The sequence below is a fragment of the Struthio camelus genome, chromosome 5 (assembly GCF_040807025.1).
Source record: "Struthio camelus isolate bStrCam1 chromosome 5, bStrCam1.hap1, whole genome shotgun sequence".
Taxonomy (NCBI): domain Eukaryota; kingdom Metazoa; phylum Chordata; class Aves; order Struthioniformes; family Struthionidae; genus Struthio; species Struthio camelus.
In genome coordinates, this window is record NC_090946.1 from 50,827,053 (window position 1) to 50,846,331 (window position 19,279).

The window sequence follows — 19,279 nt, forward strand, 5'->3', positions numbered from 1 at the left end:
TTAGCATTACAGATCACAACCAATATTTTTTGGTTAGATGTACAATGCTCAATACCAGCAATGTACAGTCATTAAGACAGGTTAACCATCAAAGTTTACCTGATCTTGTATGTCAGTACTTTTTTCTGTAGTTTTAGAAAAAAAAAATTATGATAAGTTGGCTGACCAAACACATGAATTCGGTTGAAAACGAACTCCTTTCAGACCTGAAAATACTAATTTCTCCGTTATTGACTGGAAATTTGTTTTTAGTAACATATGAGTTTACTTCTCGTTGCACTTTTTAATTCCAGTCTGACTACCTTCTTTGAAGATACTTGCAAGTTAGGCACTATTGCATTTTTTTCCAAATCTTTTCAGCTGTTTACTCAACATCTTCAAACAAGGCTTCTGCGTTTCCTGTTGCAGTGCTCTCTGAATTTAGACTCCTTTTATAGCGTTCAAAATTTCTATTTGGAAAGAATACAAGTCAAATAGCAAGTCCTTAATGAAAGTTTTGGGAGTGGGGGAGAGGGAGAGTTGAGTTGGAACGTAAGTCCTTCTAAAAGACTTGAACTTAAGTCTACCTTAACGAGAAAAAGAAAGGGGTCCCAATAGTCCTTAGCCATATTATTTCTTTCTCTGGTACTGATTTGGAAGAAGGTGCTCTGCAGATCAAAAACCTAACCAGAAATCTCTTTACAGGGCAGTGATAATCTTTCTGCTCAATTCCGTAGCATCTGGAAGAAAATCCCTGGAAAAGCACTAACAAGCTCCAGAAAATACAGCTGTTTCATGGAAAATAAACTTGTCTCAGGCAAAAGGGTTTTGGAAACTTCAATGAACTTGATTCTCTTCAATATTTTCAATGTTTCCCATTGAAAAAGGCATTTTTTGGTTCCAGTACTGGGCCAACTGGAACAACAGTGTGAAACTAGGAACTTAACAAAATTAAGCTGTGCAAAACAAAAGTAGGTACTCTCGCACATGCATGGACCCATGATGGAATTTCAAAACATCTTGATACATATCTAAAATGACACTTCACAATGATTCTTGAATTTGATGTCAGTTTGCACAGCACTGCCAAAATGGGTCAGACCTCATTTGGGGAAAAAAAAAAAAAAAAAAAAAAAGAACTACTTGATGGCTTAACTTATTGCCACAGTTGAATAGTTTTATGGAAAAGCTGTAGGAATATGTTTTTTCCAATTCCAAGAGCACTAGAAAGGACTTTGCTTAAGCAAAGTGGATACAACAGTATTTCCCTGACATATTCCAGTACTTCACAAAATTTTTCTAGCTTTTTTTGGTAGCTGATCGGTTTCTTGAAACTGGAAATACTGTCACTATTAGTTTATGATTATGTTAATGAGATAGAGAAAGAAAAAATCCCACTTTTAGCTTTATTATGCAGTACCATAGAAAGAAGATGGAATATGAAGGGGTTGTGGGAGATATTGAAGATACAAAGTATTAAGATATATGTAGAAGATTGATAAAATATTCCTTATACACACAGAAATGCAGCTGCAGTAGTTAAAAACAATCAAGCACACACTGTAATAGATGAAAACATTTCAGAGAATTTATTTTAAAACAAATGGGACAGCTGAACATGAATGCTTACAGCAGAAGGAGCAGTGAGATTAAGATACTCTTTGCTGAAGAGAGTTTAAAAGTACTAGGAAGTGTATAAACGTCTGTTAAAGAGGAATAAAACCTCTGCTAATTTTGATACTTGTATGCTTGACAAGGTGTATTACATTACAAACTGAAACATGTTGATATGACAAATTAGTACCATGGAAAAAAGTGAAACTACTAACCTAATGTAGGTTAAAACAAAAAGTAACAAAATACATGTGCTTTTTTCTGTATACAACACATCAACATCTAGGTCTTCAAAATGTCACTATGGCAGCATGCTCTACGGTTTCAAAGTCAATAGATTTGAATTCTTTCCTGATTCTAAGATCCAATTGTCTCAATAATAGATAAGAAATAAAGCACAGTACCATTACTGCTCATACTAACCAGCATGACAGAACTAACAAGAACGGCATGAAGCCATATTTTCTTTTCAGCTTTTACAAACACACCAACTAACTCAGTAAGCTCCTTTTGACAGCAGAAATGGTATCTCCCTACATTCTTCTCTCCTTTCAGTTCAGCAAAATTTCTGCACCGAATATTGATCAAGTCTTGAAAAATCCACACAAATATTTGGCTTACATTGACAAATAGCACCTACAATTACAGTGAAAAAAAATGTAAATGCTTATGCTGATTAAATTTACAGTACTAATGTCTCTCTGTAAAGAATACACATAATTTGGCAAATGTGTTATCTTTACTTACAGATTACATAGAAAACATAGCTGACAAGAAAGCTGAACTGAAAGGAAATTTAGAAAACAAGAAAAGATTATAGTTTAAATTACTTCAATCACAATAACTAAAATGGCATGCATTAAGTTACAGGTATATGACTTCTGTCATACTGAGTCAATCAAGCTTAAGTCACTATTTGAGCTATAAAAACAAACAACGTAGATTCTGTTAGATTTCCATATCTGTGAAATAAAACATGATTGCTTAAAACATAGCAAAGGCTGGGTATCCACAAAGTAGCTTAAGCAAATTTGTTTTATTGGCTGAGCCTGATCCTAGTTTGTTGCCAGATGTAACGAAGGAACTCATTAAACCTTGTTATCTGAATTGCTTTCAATGATGTGCTTATAACCCTCTGCTGATGATCACCACAGGCAATAGGATGAAAGGTTTGCGTCTTCTCATCAGAAGTTGTTCTTGCGTTTTATTTGAACATATGATTACATTTTTATGTTTAGTACAACTAGTGAGTATAACTTGTTCTCTAGTATGTCTGACAAATAAATACTTCCATCTATAAATCTGGCTTTACTACTTTGCTCCATTAGATATGTCTTTAATAATCTTAATCTCTGCATAATGTTATAGCCTTCATGAAAAGAAACAGTGCACCTGCATATTTTCTGCAATTCAGAAGAATCACATGGAATGTTTGAATAGTTCTCAGAGAGGGGTTTCCTGCACGGCATGCTGATTTCTATAAATCTGTCTGAAGTGCCTAATTCAGAGCTGAGGCTGGGGCTGTGAACATTGCCACTTAATTCTGCGGTTTACCCATCAGCCTTGTTGGACTTGCATTGAACAGGCTGAACAGTCTTTAAGGAGAGAAAAAGTTCAACTTTTTTTTCATTGCCTCAGTTCAACTATCTTCACTACGCTTCGCCCTTGTGATGTGAAAAGTGCACTCATTTTATATGCAATATATAACAGTATGTCTCCATCAACATCCTAAAAACAGGGACAAATTGTAGTCAAATAACACAACAGGAGCTGTTCAAAAACCAGGGGGGGCGGGGAGGGACTGAAGATCATACTTCATGATGGTCTTACAGAGAATGACAGCTCAGTTGTGGAGCCATCCCTTCGGATGAGGGTTTTGTAAGTGAGGCAAGACGACAGAACCTCGATATTCAGTATGAAAGACTACAAAAGTGGGAACGAGGACAGACAAAGTCAGTCAGTCAGTCAGAGAAGCCATAAATAATCTTGCCCGCTTACTGTGTCACACAAAAACAGAGAAGGGACTCTTACGAAGCTCATCCAGACAATGAACAAGAAAACATAACCTTTCTCTTCCCACCTCTTTTTCTCCTTCAGTGCTATTACAGGGCTTGCTACATTGAATACAGACTTCAGTAGAGAGATTTTTAATCAAACAGTTACCTACTAATTTTTGGTAATCAGCAATATCTAGTAGTTAGAGATGCTTTCCTTATGCAGAGATGCTAAGTGTTCTGAAACAGCTCCTGGGAGATGAATGGTACCTGTCTCAGCTGTGTGCCTCACAAATGATCCTGTAGGTACAGCTATTATTTCAGTCAGACACTGGTGGCTCTGCAATTGTTCATGGTCTCAGTGAATAATAGTATCTGTCACGCAGCCCAAGAGTGTTATGACTGTTAACAGACCTGCTCTTGGCTCATTTGAAATACTGAAGAACTGCACACGGGAAGACAACAGAAATGAAAAGGTAAGATAAAAGCAAGGGTACTCATTTCTGTATATATACATAGGTTTAAAACACCTCAAGACCATCCTGAATACAGTTTGGTAGAACTGGCTGTTAAAAATGCAGATGATCCTTCAACCAGTTGTGAGAAAGTAATAATGGCAAGTGCTCCGTCACTGCTGTTCTCTGTCTTGGGAGCTGCATCGTCACACAGAGCTCACTGGACAGTCACTTTATCACCCTTTCTGACTTGCTCAAGTGGAGACCCAGAAGCCTCCAATTCTTGAGCCTTCCCTCCTTCTGCCCACCTTCACTTCAGAATGAGCTGCTGCTGATTTGCAGCATGCAGACTGCTTCTTATCTCTAAAAGCAATATTGGATGTTTCAGGTTGAGCTAAAAATCTCTCTTCTATTATCAAAGCTAAATGCCTTTTATCAGAGTGCCAACCACGCCTACAGCACCAAGAATCTTACAGCTATCTTAAAAGGTTAACGGATGCTGTGTTTAATAAAACTAGTAAAAGTTTTGAAAAGAGATTCTCATTAAAGTTTTAATGCTTTGGACAGGTAAATGGATGTTTTGTGGCAATCCTAATAGTCTGACCATGCTACTCCATAGGGAGCTTTACTGCATCTCTGTTCTCTGGAATAGTTAAAAATCATTACTCATTGATTTGTCTGGAAAATAATGGGTTGATTAACTTTAGTTGCATACGGAAAAGATTTTCATTTCAATATAATATGAAACATTTTCAAAATCTTCTAGTTTATCTTTCTCATATTTACTTTCTATTCAATTCAAAAGAGAAAACTTACGATAGAAGAGAACTCTTCCTCCTTGCATCTTTAGCAGCGACATTAACATTAGTTAGAATTTGGTTAGATGTCACCTCTTTAACTTCTAAAGCCATCCAAATTTCCTAGCTAACAACGTTATTTTTATACCTTTTCCAACAGCAGAGTAGAACACTTGGCCTTAGCACTGTAGGTCCACCATACTATGCATCCATGAAATGGTACATCTGCCCTCAGTTTGGAGTTTTTCAGTCATTGTGAAAATAGAGAGAAATCACGAATCCCCGTGAAAGCTAGCTACTATCCTATTAATCTTTAAAACTCTTTCCAGAATTTGCAAGATGGATTGCATGAGATAACAGCAGATGAAAAAGAAACAACAGTCAAATAAAAAAAAAAAAACTAATACATTTTAATCATTTTAGATCATACAGTACTTTCAGATGATGCATAATAGAAATCCCTGAGTTTACGTGCTGAGACAGATGCTGAGTTTTCAGAATTATCGGAAAAACTAGCATTTATACTAGTTCATACCATTAGCCACTGATACCTGAACACTTCCATGAGGGACTAATTTTGAAAAAATAACACAGTGATTTAAATCTTGAGAGGACGTAAGTCTTAATGACTATTGGCTGATGATTTTTTGTAAAAATTATGAGAGCTAGACAAAATATCAATATGATGAATTAGATCCAAGAAAAACTCAGAAAATGAACGAGACATTTTCTTTTTCCATTCTTATAGGATAAATGTACTATAAGGATGGAAGAAAATTGCTTTACGTTAGGTAAATTAACATAGCCCTGTTAGGTACTATCCAATTATACTAAAGTGCTGTTCTGATCAAGCAATGAGTATTCATCAGAGACCCATTATTTTTTGAATAGAAGCTTTATACAGTTTGGGAGTTTGGCACGTGTTCATATCAGATTAATAACATGCACTCTAGCAAACTTCACAAAATAACTAAAATAATTTAATCATTTCACAATATTTGTCATCAGGGCATTTTTCAGATGAGGCTCTTAGGGCATTTAGTCTTAAAAACACAAATTGCAGAATTAGTTCTCGGATTTTTATTCATGTTGATCAATATGATTCTTCCATATACGGCCTCATTTAAATCTATGGAATTGCCTCTCTGTATGTAAAATGTAAGAATTCAGCCTTTATAGTTTTATTCCCATAAAGCTATTAGGATTGCTTTCTCTTTGACAAAAATTTATCAATAAAATTAGATGAACAGAAGAAAACAATAATTAGAGAACAAACATCTTATAGCAAATCAAAAGGAAATTAACATAGAATTTTCTGAACAGTATAGCCTTTAGGAAGGAAGACAACTTAAACCTGTACTAACCATTGTCCAGAATCTGCTTTGACACAAAACTCTTCAAAGTAGTTCCCATTATTTATTTTTTTTTTAAATACCACACTGCATTCTTTCTAAAGAAAATTTTCATCATTCCAGTGGAAACTAATTTTTATTCAATTCTGCTAAAGTGAAATAGAAAAATGTTATCGACAAGGCCTTAATATTTTGAAAATAATCCAAGGACAATTTTTTTTTTTTTTTATTTCACAGTCAAAGTATTTAATGACAAAATCAGGGTTTCCAGTAAGACTCAACAGAGCAGGTCCCACTTTTTTCCAGAATGGCACAAAATTATTTCTACATCTTTGAGAACTTCTGAGGAATATGTTACAACAAATATCAGCAAATATTACAATACTGGCATATTATAGCAGAACCTACCTACCTTTAAGATCACTTTTTAGAGAGCACGTTTGTTAATATTTCACATAATGCACAACTTTTGCTAGACACAAAAGTAGCCTTTTAAGACAGATTTTGCAGTACAGTAGTCTCAAGTCTAACAACGCATTTTTTTATTCTTTGCAGAACTTTAAAAAGATAAGGAAACTATTGATCTTGTTACAATTTACAAATACATTCTTTAATATGAAACATCATCCTGAATTATGTATATGTATGTTATGTACATGGATATCTAACAATACTATGTTGTATACACTACAAGCTAAGTTCCAGGAGGAAATTGCAATGCTTGAAGATTTGCCTTTGGATAGATGTTAGTACACATCTTTGAAATTTTTCTAGAAAACATCAAATCTTGTAGTTTAATGAATAGCAAGAACAACATAAAAAACACAAGTAAATTCCTTTTTCTTTATCAATATCACTAGTTACTGAAAATTCCCGTAGCAATTGGCTTTTGATGGCTCGAGAAAAGTCCTGAGTTATGATATGTAACACATGAAACTCAAACAGGAAGATATACAAAAACAATGTTGCAAAATTGTCAATGGGACTAAAATAATGTTTTAGAACAGTTCAATCCACAAAACGTCTGGAACTTAGCAGTGCAACTGTGAACTTGACCTGTCCAGCTGATATTAAAACGTGTAAACACCTGAAAATACCTTTTTATCTGAATTTAGACAACTATTCTTCCCAGGTTTATCTGATCTGGAGGTTAGATATTTTTTCTGAATTACTGACAAGCTTAGAGGACCAGCTAGATGGCAGCAGTTCAAAGCCTGTTCTTTCTCCCAGCAGAAACACCTAGGTTAAGTTAGCAGCAGAATCACCAAGAATATAGTTAAAAACTACGTAAAGTAGAAAAGATGATGACAGAAGACAGCTGTGTGGTCAAAAATGCACCTGACTGAATTCTAATACAACTATTTTTAAAAAAATAGTCTAACATTTTGTCTGTAGCAGAAATTTAATTTCTAATAAAGAGACAATCATGCTTGTTAATTTGCAGAAATATCCACATTCATTGCAATTTTTCTCAGAAAGCTACCGACATTTCCAGGGCAAGCATTAATTTTAAGTAGCTCAACTGAGTATTCAGAACTCCAGTCTTAAAAGACACATACAGCTGGCCAAATTCTCCTTCAGTTGTCAGTGCAGGTTGCAACGACTGCTAGAGGTGACCCTGAAATGATTGTTTGGTATTACATAGACGATGAATTTCCTCTTTCTCTCAATCTCAGTATGAAATTAGAAAAAAGCTTGATATCAAATAGTTTAATTTACAGAAAAAATTGATGCAAAATTTGCAATAGTTTGAAGTAGTTGATGTATTTAGTTCAACTGTTTTCCTAAAGCCAAGCATCTTCTTACGATATGGGTATTTCCAAGAGAGATTTTCAGCTACTTCAGCTTGCAGCAACTAAAATATTCTCAGTTACTACAAAGGCTTTCATCTCTATTCCAAGCACTGCTCTGAGGATTTTAGATTGTTTAAAGTGTCATTAATAATGCAAAAAATCTTATTCTACAATGAAAATGAAAACTACAGTACATTCAGATAATGCCAGCTCTCTGGCTCTTCAGTCAGGTGATGACAGAAAATTCTGGAGTGCATTGATTTTAAAGAGCACGTATCTTTGAAAGACAAAGGCTGAAACCTCTCCCAGAATTTCTGTTTCAGCTTACTGATTTAAAAAAAAAAAAAAAAAAAAAAGTATATGACATGCCCCTCCCCCTTCTTTTTCAATTCTAGAAGTAAATAAGTAATCTTAATCAATGTTAAGAATACAGCTGTCATGGAAGAGTAAACAACTTACTTTTGTAAGAGGAACATCAGTAGGCAGCCACTCTTCCAGTGATAATATATATTGAAAACTGAGACCTACACTAGATGTTACAATTCTAATGCACTAAGACATGCTTTTTCAAAGCCTCTATCTTAAAAATCAGAGGACTAGCTAACACAAAAGTCAACTCATTCTAACCAGATATATTTCTGAATTCTTTCCCAAAAAATCTTACTGTTGAATTTATGCAAAACAGATGACTCAGAAAATGGTGCATTTTCATTTGTATGGAAGCCTTTAAGCAAGGAATCACAGGCATAAAGAAAATGAAATGTTATTATTTTACCACATTGCTAAATTCTAGATTGAGTTTGAGGCACAACGATGCGTGCACAGATGTAAAAATCACATTTTCCTCAGAACTTGGAGACCTTAAGCATACATTCTCTAGGTTTGTCATACAATTCATACAATCCATCTGGAAGGTAAAATATAAATGTTCAAAATGCAGCACAGTAACAGATTTCCCTATGCAATTCCCACAGATACCCACTTCTGAATGCTGGTAATGGCACATGCAAAAGTTCCTACACTGGGAAGAGGAGCGTTTCTATTTCCCATAACAAAGCAGTCTATTCTCCTCTATAGTTACAATCTCAGGTGCTTAATCCCAACATTCACATTCTGCTAATGCTACAGAAAAGAAAAAAAGTATAACTTTTCTTTGCATTTTATTTCCATGCACACCTCCACAGCGAGTTTAATATTTTCCTGTACAATATCAGGAAAGAGCATGGGGGAAGATTATTCCTAGTTTAACATTGATCTGCTTATCGTTTGGTCCACTTCCCCTGTTTGCTTTAACTCCCGTAATAACTGAAACATAGGCTGGAAGTACTGCAGGATTGTGTAGCAATCTTACAAAAAAAGAACCAAAAAAAACCTAAAAGGTAAAAATATAACATTTTTTCTGGCACAGAAACTGAAAAAAAAAACTTATCTCCACTGAATTGGAAGGAAAAAGCTCGTGGAAGTGTGGATTCTCCTGTAAGAATTGCTGAACCTAGCTTTTCAGTTCCTCTTGGGAAGGTTTTGACTTTGGGCAGTATCTCAACATTTGTGCTTCATGGCAAGCTGAAAAAGAAAGGAAAAATAAAGAATTAAAAATATATCGCATATAACTATAGCTAAGCCAAGCTAATAGGCCTAGTCTGGATCAGAAAAGTTCTGTAAACCAAATTCTTTAAAAGACGCCTGAAATCCAGAACTTCTTTGCACATAAATATGTGAAGAATTTCCCCCTGCTATGATAGATATGCAAAGTTTCCCTTTGCTATGTGATAATAAATATTGAAAGCAGTAATATATACTGAAAGTATCTGAGGTATAGTCATTAACAACAACTAACACAGAAGTGTTTCTCATTTCCTTTTCCCCACCCTCATTTTCTTCTTATTGGCTATACTGTAGCCTTTTATTCATCAAGGTCTAAGCTCCAGTTTCTTTCTTTTACTAACTTTTGCCATCCAAATTAGCCTTACTGCAGTGAGCAGGGAGAACTGTATACTTCAAGGAAGCTCTAGGCAGGACTACTAAGAATAGCAAAAACAGTGCCAGAAATGATACATTCTCAGTACTAATTAGTATAATACTAATTAGATATTAAATCACTGCCAAGACTTTCATATTTCTTAGTTTAGCATCATCTAACACTGCATGAAATAGATGAATATGACTGAACTACACCTAGTGCTTTTTATCAGTAGGATACAAATTCATGGACCACTGTGATACAACTGCAGCCTTTTATTTTACATATGCTCTGATCTCTTCTCCAAGAATTTGGCTTTTGGACTTGATGTAACAAACGTAATACTATACTAATTAAGATTATTTACTGACACCACTGCTTTTTTCTGCAAAAGCATTTCCGCAATTTTGTTCAGTAATGGGCTCAAAAGAAAACTTTCTGAGTTAACCACTCACTGGAATTCAGCTTTGCCTTCCACAGTCAAGCCACAGTTTCCTTTTTCACAGAAAAATTTTTCTAGATATTTCACTTATAGGGAGATCAGGAACAAGATTCTCAATACCTATACTACTTTAAGGTCTAATGGGATAACCTAAATTGAATTGTTGGGTATCTATTCAGTGACACAGGGTATTTGAATTTGCAGGGAGACAAAACATACAATCCTTTTTATATCAGGTGCAGATCAGATCAGGGTAAAAGTGCCCTAAACTTGATGCCAATTGTAGTAAAACGTTTCCGATATGCTTTTGGAGGGTGTAGTGGAGGAGAGGCTTTCCAAAAATTTATTACAAAATGTATATATTTAGAAGACAAATACAATAGAATTTTACATGAAAATTACAGAATGTGGAATTTAAAAGGAAAAAAACTATACACTGAGTACACCTACAAACAGGCTGACACAGGGGTGAATAAACCTGCTTATGGGATATGCTGCCAAAACAGAAATCAAATTGATCATCTGATAAATTTTTTCTTTCCTTTTCCTATTAGCTGGGTATACAGACATGTGGTGGGAACAACACAGATTTGCATTCATTTCATGAAATCCTATATTGCAGTTTCAATTGAAAGGAAAAATAACAGTAAGAGTGGTTACCATTAAGATAAAAGATATCTTGTTATTTTCTCTCCCACATTTGTATTGCAAAAGAAAGTTCAGCAGTATAGCTGAGGCTTGACTAGCCATAAGACCATGCCTAGTACTTTCCTGTGTAGCAGGATGATGAGTTTATTTCAAAGTATATTGAATCAATGTTTATAAAGTCACAGAATCACAGAACGGTTGAGGTTGGAAGGGACCTCTGGAGATCATCTAGTCCAACCTCCCTGCTCAAGCAGGGACACCTACAGCACGTTGCCCAGGATCGTGTCCAGAGGGCTTTTGAATATCTCCAGGGAAGGAGACTCTACAGCCTCTCTGGGCAACCTGTTCCAGTGCTCTGTCACCCTCACAGGAAATAGGTTTTTCCTCATGTCCAGATGGAAATGCCTGTGTTTCAGTTTGTGCCCGTTGCCTCTTGTCCTGTCCCTGGGCACCAGGGAGAAGAGTCAGGCCCCATCCTCTTGACATAAAATGCAGTAAAGTCCATTAACTTGCAAATGAATCATAAACAATTTTGAATTTCGAAGCACGTCAGGATGCCACATGCACATCTAGCTCATACCTGCCCTTAAAATATTGTTGGAAAAAGCTTAAAATGCAAGCATTCCAGGCTATGCAGGCTTTTCCATACGCTTCGTTACAAATTTCTCATGTCTGAAATAAAATCATATTTAATTTTGGCAAATAATCTGAGGAAGTACTGTCAGAGGTGAAATGATGCTACAGAGTCATGCAATACTACACATCATGCATTGCCCTCACACAGAATATTTAGCACACTTAACGCCTTTCAAACAAGAAGAGATTCAATTATAATTAATATTAAAAAAATCCCACAAAACAGATTTAAGTGAAAATATAATAGAATATAGCATATTCACTGCAAGCTTAAACATTCTTTAGGATAGTTGGAGGAATGTAAGTTATTATTTCCAAAATTATGCCACAATTAAGTCCTCATTTACCAATAGAGTACTCAATCAGCTTAGAACCTTCAAGTTTTAGTATATGAAAACAACAAAATAAAGCACAATAAAACCACAACAAAAGTAAGAGAAAACTTATCTTACTGACTGATAAAACTAACTGTAAGGAATTTTTACTATTAGCATAACCAAGATGTTTTCTTTAAATACACAGAAGAGAAAGGTACATTTGTTAATATTAACATGAAATAAAATTGGCCTCTCAATCTGCTGCTCTGTCCAGATATTCCAGACTATTCTTTTTTTCCCTACCTCCTCCAGTACTGTAACTTCAAGTAGACATCCAGTATTTGACTGCAGACACCTCTGAAGCCTTTACAGAATGTTCCATCAGTTCCATTCATACTTTTTCTCCACACTAATCTCCTAAAACAACTTCTAATCCGCATCTTCTGTTTCTGATCGACCTAGGTGGGATTACAAGCCTCTCGGCTACCTGAAGCTCAAACCAGGTGGCCAGATTACACACAAATGGATCAGAAATTGACAGATTAAGAAATCTGCACTCTGAAGTAGCTGCTCCCTATTTCGTATGAGTAGCGTTATTAAGATATAAGCTTAAGCCAACTACAGAGCAATCGCATTTGTAGTGGTAAGTAGCTATTTCTTTAAATTAGAATGAAAATATATTCTTTCAAATTTCAACGTTAGACTGAAGCATGAAGAAACTCATACTTACTAAGGAACAAGATTCCAGAATAACAACGTGGTTTTGTAATCTTCCCCACTGTCCCCTTCATCACCAAACAGACAATAGAGTTACAAAATCGGGTCTTACCACTGTGCTTGTGTGTGTATACATACACACATATACTTTTTTTTCCATCTCAAAAGCGAAAGATAACCTGGGGTTATCAACTGTTACTGCTTACAGTCCTCATTCTCTTCCTCAGTCCTCTCCCCACAGTAGAGCTGAGAAGATACACCTCAGAAAGGTACAGAAAGGTAACGACCTTTCTTTTTTTTTTACTACCTTTCCAATTAAAGTGGAAATGAAACGAATCTATGAACAGGAAACGGTATACACCAGAAGCTATAAGCCAAAAATTAGGCAAATGAGAAACACTCCTCATTTGGAAAAGATCAGGCCGTCTCTAAACAGTGTCTGACTGCAATTCTTTCTAGAGCTTACTCCCTTCACAACGAAGCAAAGTACCACTTTGACCTACTGAGCGTCTTGTCCCACCAAAATCTTACCTTGTGTGCAGTTTCTGCAAACTGCTGTGCACTGTTTTTCAGCTCCTCTGTCTTTTCTTCTGCTCGACCTAACCTTTCACCACGCTCATTCAAAGCTTGACTTGCCTTCTGCACTGCACTTGTCACGCTGTCTGCTGCTGAATGGAGTATACTGTTACCTGCCATGTCAGAAAAGACTGTTAGAACCCCCAAATAAACACATTCTTTTCTGTGTTAAAAACAATTATTTTCATTTATAATATTCTAAAGTTAATGTGTTACCTGACAGTTTATCTAGTTATATTTTGGGTAATAGGGTGAGCTTTTTCTCTGAAACTATATTATTATCAAGTTATAAACAAGGACCACAGTGTAACATAATACTCAAGAAATTTAAGGGAGCACTGGCTCTATGCTAATACAATATATCCTTTTTACATAGCATATAAAAAAAAAAAGTACGTTTTAAACCAATTATGCTGGTAATGGTATAAACCACCTCAACACATGAAGCTGACCTGAACGCTACGGAAAATCTTCCTTTATGACTAGAAACCTGTTGCTCTTACGGGCATACAAAGGCAAATGAAAAAACATAAAGACCTACTGCTTTTATGGTTAATCTAAAAAGTATATGTTTTTCATATTCTCAGGTGGAAAAAAAAGGGGGGGGGAGGAGAGGGGAAAAGAAAATCCTAAACATTAATTTGAACGATTGTTTTGCTACTAGTTCCGTAATGAAAAACAGGAACAAAAGACCCATTCAGACTGTTTTTACAGATAATACTTCTTTCCTTGGAAACAGTAAACAAATAGTGAAGAATGAAACTGAAGTTAGCTCCAAACAGCCTACGGAACACAGCCGCAACAGTAGGAGAAACCCTTACATGCATGAGTGAACTTAAGATTAAAAAAAAAAAAAAACCACACTACTGATTTTATTCACCTAAAACACAACTTGTATCAAACTACGGAGGTGGGGGGACCCAAAAACCTACATACATTAGCTCACAGAGGCTGAGTTAACATAAGGTACGCCAAGCACAGACCACCTGATTTCACTGTTGCCATTACCGTTACACTTGTCACGTTAGCAGGACGCATAGGACGTGGGACAGCTACAGAATTTTATTGTTGCATAGAAGGGAGGACTGTGTCTAGAAGAGAAAAATAATGATCAGCAGTACTGCTGAGGAGATGAACATCTAAGAACACTGCAAGCTAGAATTTGCTGAGGTAGGAATGAAACTTCATCTTTTCCAGTGGTCTCTCTCAGGACATTGAAGAGTCTGATAAAATCAGCCAAATAACTTTTAATACTGCACATTTGCTTAATTTCACCTTTCTCAATCAATCATTATTTAGATCATAATTATCTTATTTAAAGTCAGTTCCACTGATTTTTCTTGGGAGTTTATTTTGGCTTTTGTTCAGGTGCCTTTTCCTATGAACACATGTACTGGGCAATACTCCATAGGAATTTTTTTTTTTTTTTTTTTTAAACGGTGTGATCAACAGGCTTTAACCTTTTGTATTTTTCTGTGCTAGTTTTCTCGGATGATGTTTCAAAAGCTCTCAACACTGCATTAACTCTGCCGTTGCTTTTCCAGGATGATAAAACTTCCACTGAATTCAAGAGAAGCAGAGTGTTTGGAGAGCTTTATACAACTCATCATCTTCCAAGCTTTAAAACGTGCTAGGGAACAGAAGTTAAGAAAAATTGCTGACCTTGTGTCAATTTCCATAGAAAATTGCAGAATGAAGATATTCTTAAGAATTTGTAGCCAAAGAGTTATACTCATATTCATCACATCAGTATTTTCAGCAGAGTGGAATGGACTTCTAAGTTTGGCACAATGATAGCAATTATTTTGCTTTTTAGCTAATACAGTATTACATTCTCTCCAGGTGTGATCTATATTTTTCTATGGATAGTGGCTTGCAAAAGCTGCTATTCTGAGACTAGTTTAGAGAAAAGCTTTATTATTGATCTTTTCCAATGGAATCATATTTTTTTCTATTTGTTTTGAGATTTAAAAAAAGATTCCACATGAACTTGCTTTACATGATCTGAGTAGAAACGATGCCTGATATCAGAGCCTCCTCTTTCCTTCTGCTGCCTTAGAACATTTGATTTAACCACTAGCAGTGATAGCTGCTGGCATCATACCTTTAAAACTTTACACCTGACAAACCATGACTTAAACATTATTTAAGGATTTAAGCTTTTCTGATCATCAGAACATTTCTCAAATTCTCTAAATCTAAATTCTTATGGTTCACTATGAACCTTTAATATCAAACTTAGAACCTTAGCAAACTTAGCTGCACTTGCTCAGAACAGAATTGGAACCCAAAATACAGACGCGGTCATAATCAGCCTACGTTTAAAAAGTCCTGTATCCCTGCAAGTATACGTGCGTCCACTTGTACTAGATGTATTGGAGAATCATCCTTATGAAAAAATCCTATGATATTCTTCCTGCAAAATTTTTAAGCTGTTCTTTGGGAGGTAACCATTATGATTCAAAATCTCCAAAGCTAGTTCCATGACTGAATAATAAAACTGCCTGAACATGCACAGAACTGCTTAAAAAAAACCCTAAAACCAAAACCAACCAAATAAACAAATAAAACACACTCCCCACACACAGAAAAAGCAGCGTGGCAGTCAGTGCCCCTTTCCTAGAGCCTGGGAAAACTGTTTTCCATCTTTGCCTAGTTTTTTTGAAAGGTAGTATGGCGGAGAGCTACTCACTTTAGACTGAAGGCACATGACAACCACCTTTAATTTTTCTTTTTGACCCTATGAAGAGTCTGAGGGATTTGAGGACTTCCCATCTATTAGATTCAGAGACTAAGAATCTCAGAGAGGTCTCTCAAAAAAGAGACCTCATACCACTTGCAAGATGAGTTAAACATCACCAGAAGAGGGGTACAGATCAGCTGATGTTCACATGAGATGCTTTTAATAGGAGGGCACTCGCATTGTTCCCAAGACATTCACCTCCAAAGGCCTCTGTTCTCAATTTTGCATGCCTACAGTCTTGACTGTAGGAAGGAAGACTCACATACCTTTAAAAAAAAAAAAAAAGTATAGGGAGACGTCTCTAGTTTCTGAGGCAGATATATCTTTCTGTAGCTCTGTAGAACAGATCACAGCAGTTGGAACAACAGACTTTTCTCTTTCAAATAAAGGAAAATAGTTTACATATTCTGTCCATTTACGAAATACTTTCTTCAAGTCTCTAAGGGCAAGCACACAGTTTTGTTCTATCTAACAGTATCTGCTAGTTAACTGTGTAAGTAGGGCAAACGCTGCCAGATAACATGGGGTAAGCATGTATTTATATCAAGTTCAGCCTAAAGTACTACGTTGATGTTAATGCTAATATCAGTAAAACGTATACGTTTAGGTCAGATTCAGTCTGAAATTAAACAGATCAAGAAGGAGGATGAGCTTAGTTCAGTGTTTTTCTTCCGTTTAATCTTGAGATATATAGAAAATATACTAGTAATTTATTTCCAACAAAATTACCAAGCAAGCGGCTTAACAACTGGTTGCTGTAACAGCATTTTCTATGATACTTTTGTCTTATTATCTGAAGATGTCTGCCCAGAGGACACTAATCAAATCAATCAATAGCCACACAGTTTGGTAATCCAATCTGCTTAGCACCAGCCTAGACATTTTATTGTGAATTTGTTGTAGTGAATTATAAACTATTGGAATTAAACCCCCCTTCCTCCTCAGAAAATTAAATTAATGATCTCTACAATAATGTGCAATGTATCAGAGTCCAAAGGAGCGAAAACTGTGGAAGGGCAGTAGCCTTTGGGTGAGCGCTTTAGACCAGTGATCCTAAAGCTTTACTTGCTTATGGACAGCAAAAATGAAGTAACAATGCTTTGCAGAAAGCTCCTGTCAGTTACATTTTTAACTTTTTGGTTCTTATGATCACAAGCTACATCAGAGGGTCTTGCAGCCCACGAATCAGATGATATTGCTGAGGTCATTTACCATGCTCAAGATAAAAGCTCATTCTTAACATACCATATACAGTACCAGGAAAAAATATAGATATTGTCATTAATCAGCAGGGGAATCAGCCTAATAGATAAAGAAATTAATTGATTTCCAGAGAGATAACTGTTGCTTGTTTGAATGATCTGTTTTAACACACATTCATAAAAGGTTAATCACATTCTCTATTAGCCATGTCAAAAATACTTCAGTCCAACCCAGAGCTTTATCTGTACATCAGTGATAAAACTTTACAGTGACTGATTTGTAAACACAAACATTTAATTTTTAATTGTGTATACATTAACATAGCATTTAGCAACTCCGTTCTGTTCTGAGAAGTAAATGAATGCAATTACCTATGGAAGTCAATGAGTCCTGTTTATCACATGAAAATTTTATTTGAAAGGAGATATTTATGGCTTCTCTTGAACTGCATAAAACTGGACTTATGTCACTGAATAAAACAAAGTTAAAAACATAATGACAAGCACTTGAAATTCATTAACCAGACCATCTATACCATGACACATGTATTCTACATGCCTACACATACAATTCACACTCACATATACTGGTGTCACTAAAAGTTCAACAGACATTTGGAAACGGGGACTGTAAACCTAAAAAATGTCTTTTTTTCTTGACTGTATTTTGTGCTTTGTTCACTGCCCGTCCTCTCAACACTTCAGAACCAAACGCACTGCACAATTATAATATCAAGAGCGAGCTACAGGGCTCTAGGGAGATGAGGAAGGTGTAGAACTATTAAGAATGAACATTTCCTTGCGGAAGAGGGAAGCATCACAGAGTTGCTTTTTAAAGCGGGGAAAATGGTCTGAAAAGGGGAAGAAACTACACAGTATAGTATTATTTCTTCTCCTAAGTCACTTCAAAACGTTCACTATAAGAATAGTTTAAGATGATGCAGATCAAATGTCAAAAGCACTAAGAGGAGACAGACTAATATAAATACTGACTTTCTCGAAGTCAGTAAAGACAGTAAAGAAAGGGCCCTTAGGACTGTATTTCTAGTCACAGCTAGGTTTTAAGATTGCTTTACAGTTTATCTCTTCACCCCTTAAAGTGCAGGCAACAGTGAGAACATAGCTTCTGAGCAGACTTTTGAAAGTGAATCACGCTTCTTTTTCATTTCCATTTTATATTACTGATGATCCTTCTGACTTACATAACAGACCAATTTTAAATTCTTTGCTTAGTTATAGCACTTTTCCAGTCCTTCATGTCAGGGATCATTATTAGACTTCCTATGCATATATATAACATTCGCTTAAATTATGAAGAAAATTGCACAGGAAAAACACTGACTGCTATTATTTTTGTCTAGGGTTCACATATTCCAGATCCCTTACTGGCAAGTTAACTGAGCACGGGGAAAACGCTCAAGATAAATAGTAACTTACACTGCTTATATAGGTCAAGTATTTCTGCGATTTAAAAAAAATAACGCATCTATTCTTAATGCACTTCAGAAACACCATACACAGAATTAAAATTTTCCCTTAAAGAACCACAGTTGATTTTTTGGGGACTATTTTCATTTAACATAAATATGTTAAGTAGAAAGAGTCTCAGCACCGACCTAAAAGGAATCCCACGGGTAACTTGCTACTATGTGGACTTCGAATCGCTGACTGCTACCCTTGGAGTCTGATAGTGCAGCCAGTTTTCCACCTGCTTTGTTTTCAACCCACTGAATCTATATTTTCTCAGCTTTGCTACAGGAGACAGTGATGAGCACCTTGCTGAAGTCAAGGAAAATAATAACTGCTCCTCTCCCTTTGTTCACTGAGCCAATCACTTCCTCACAGAAGGCAAATCAAGCTGTTCAAGCATGACTTGCCCTTGGTAAACCTGCGCTGCCTGCAGTCCTTGTCCTCTATGCATCTAGGAAATGACTTGCTCCAGAGCCTTCCTGGGGAAAGAGGATATGCCGACTGTCCTGCTGTTCCTCAGATTGTCCTTTTTGCCTTTTTTTAAAAGATGGAAGTGACATTTAACTTTTTCCAGTCCTCAGTGA

General features: G+C 35.9%; 1 protein-coding gene across 7 annotated transcripts in view; it reads right to left on the reverse strand.

The window, feature by feature from the left end:
* Positions 1–1,553: 1,553 nt before the first annotated feature.
* Positions 1,554–19,279, reverse strand: part of STXBP6 (syntaxin binding protein 6) — a 135,045-nt gene continuing 117,319 nt past the window's right edge. For all 7 annotated transcript variants that reach the window (XM_068946361.1, XM_068946364.1, XM_068946365.1 and 4 more), the window contains 2 exons: positions 13,236–13,393; positions 1,554–9,547 (listed from right to left, as the gene is read on the reverse strand). In XM_068946361.1, coding sequence (XP_068802462.1) covers positions 9,524–9,547; positions 13,236–13,393 — 182 coding nt within the window. In that variant the 3' untranslated portion in view covers positions 1,554–9,523. The remainder of the gene's footprint in view (positions 9,548–13,235; positions 13,394–19,279) is intronic.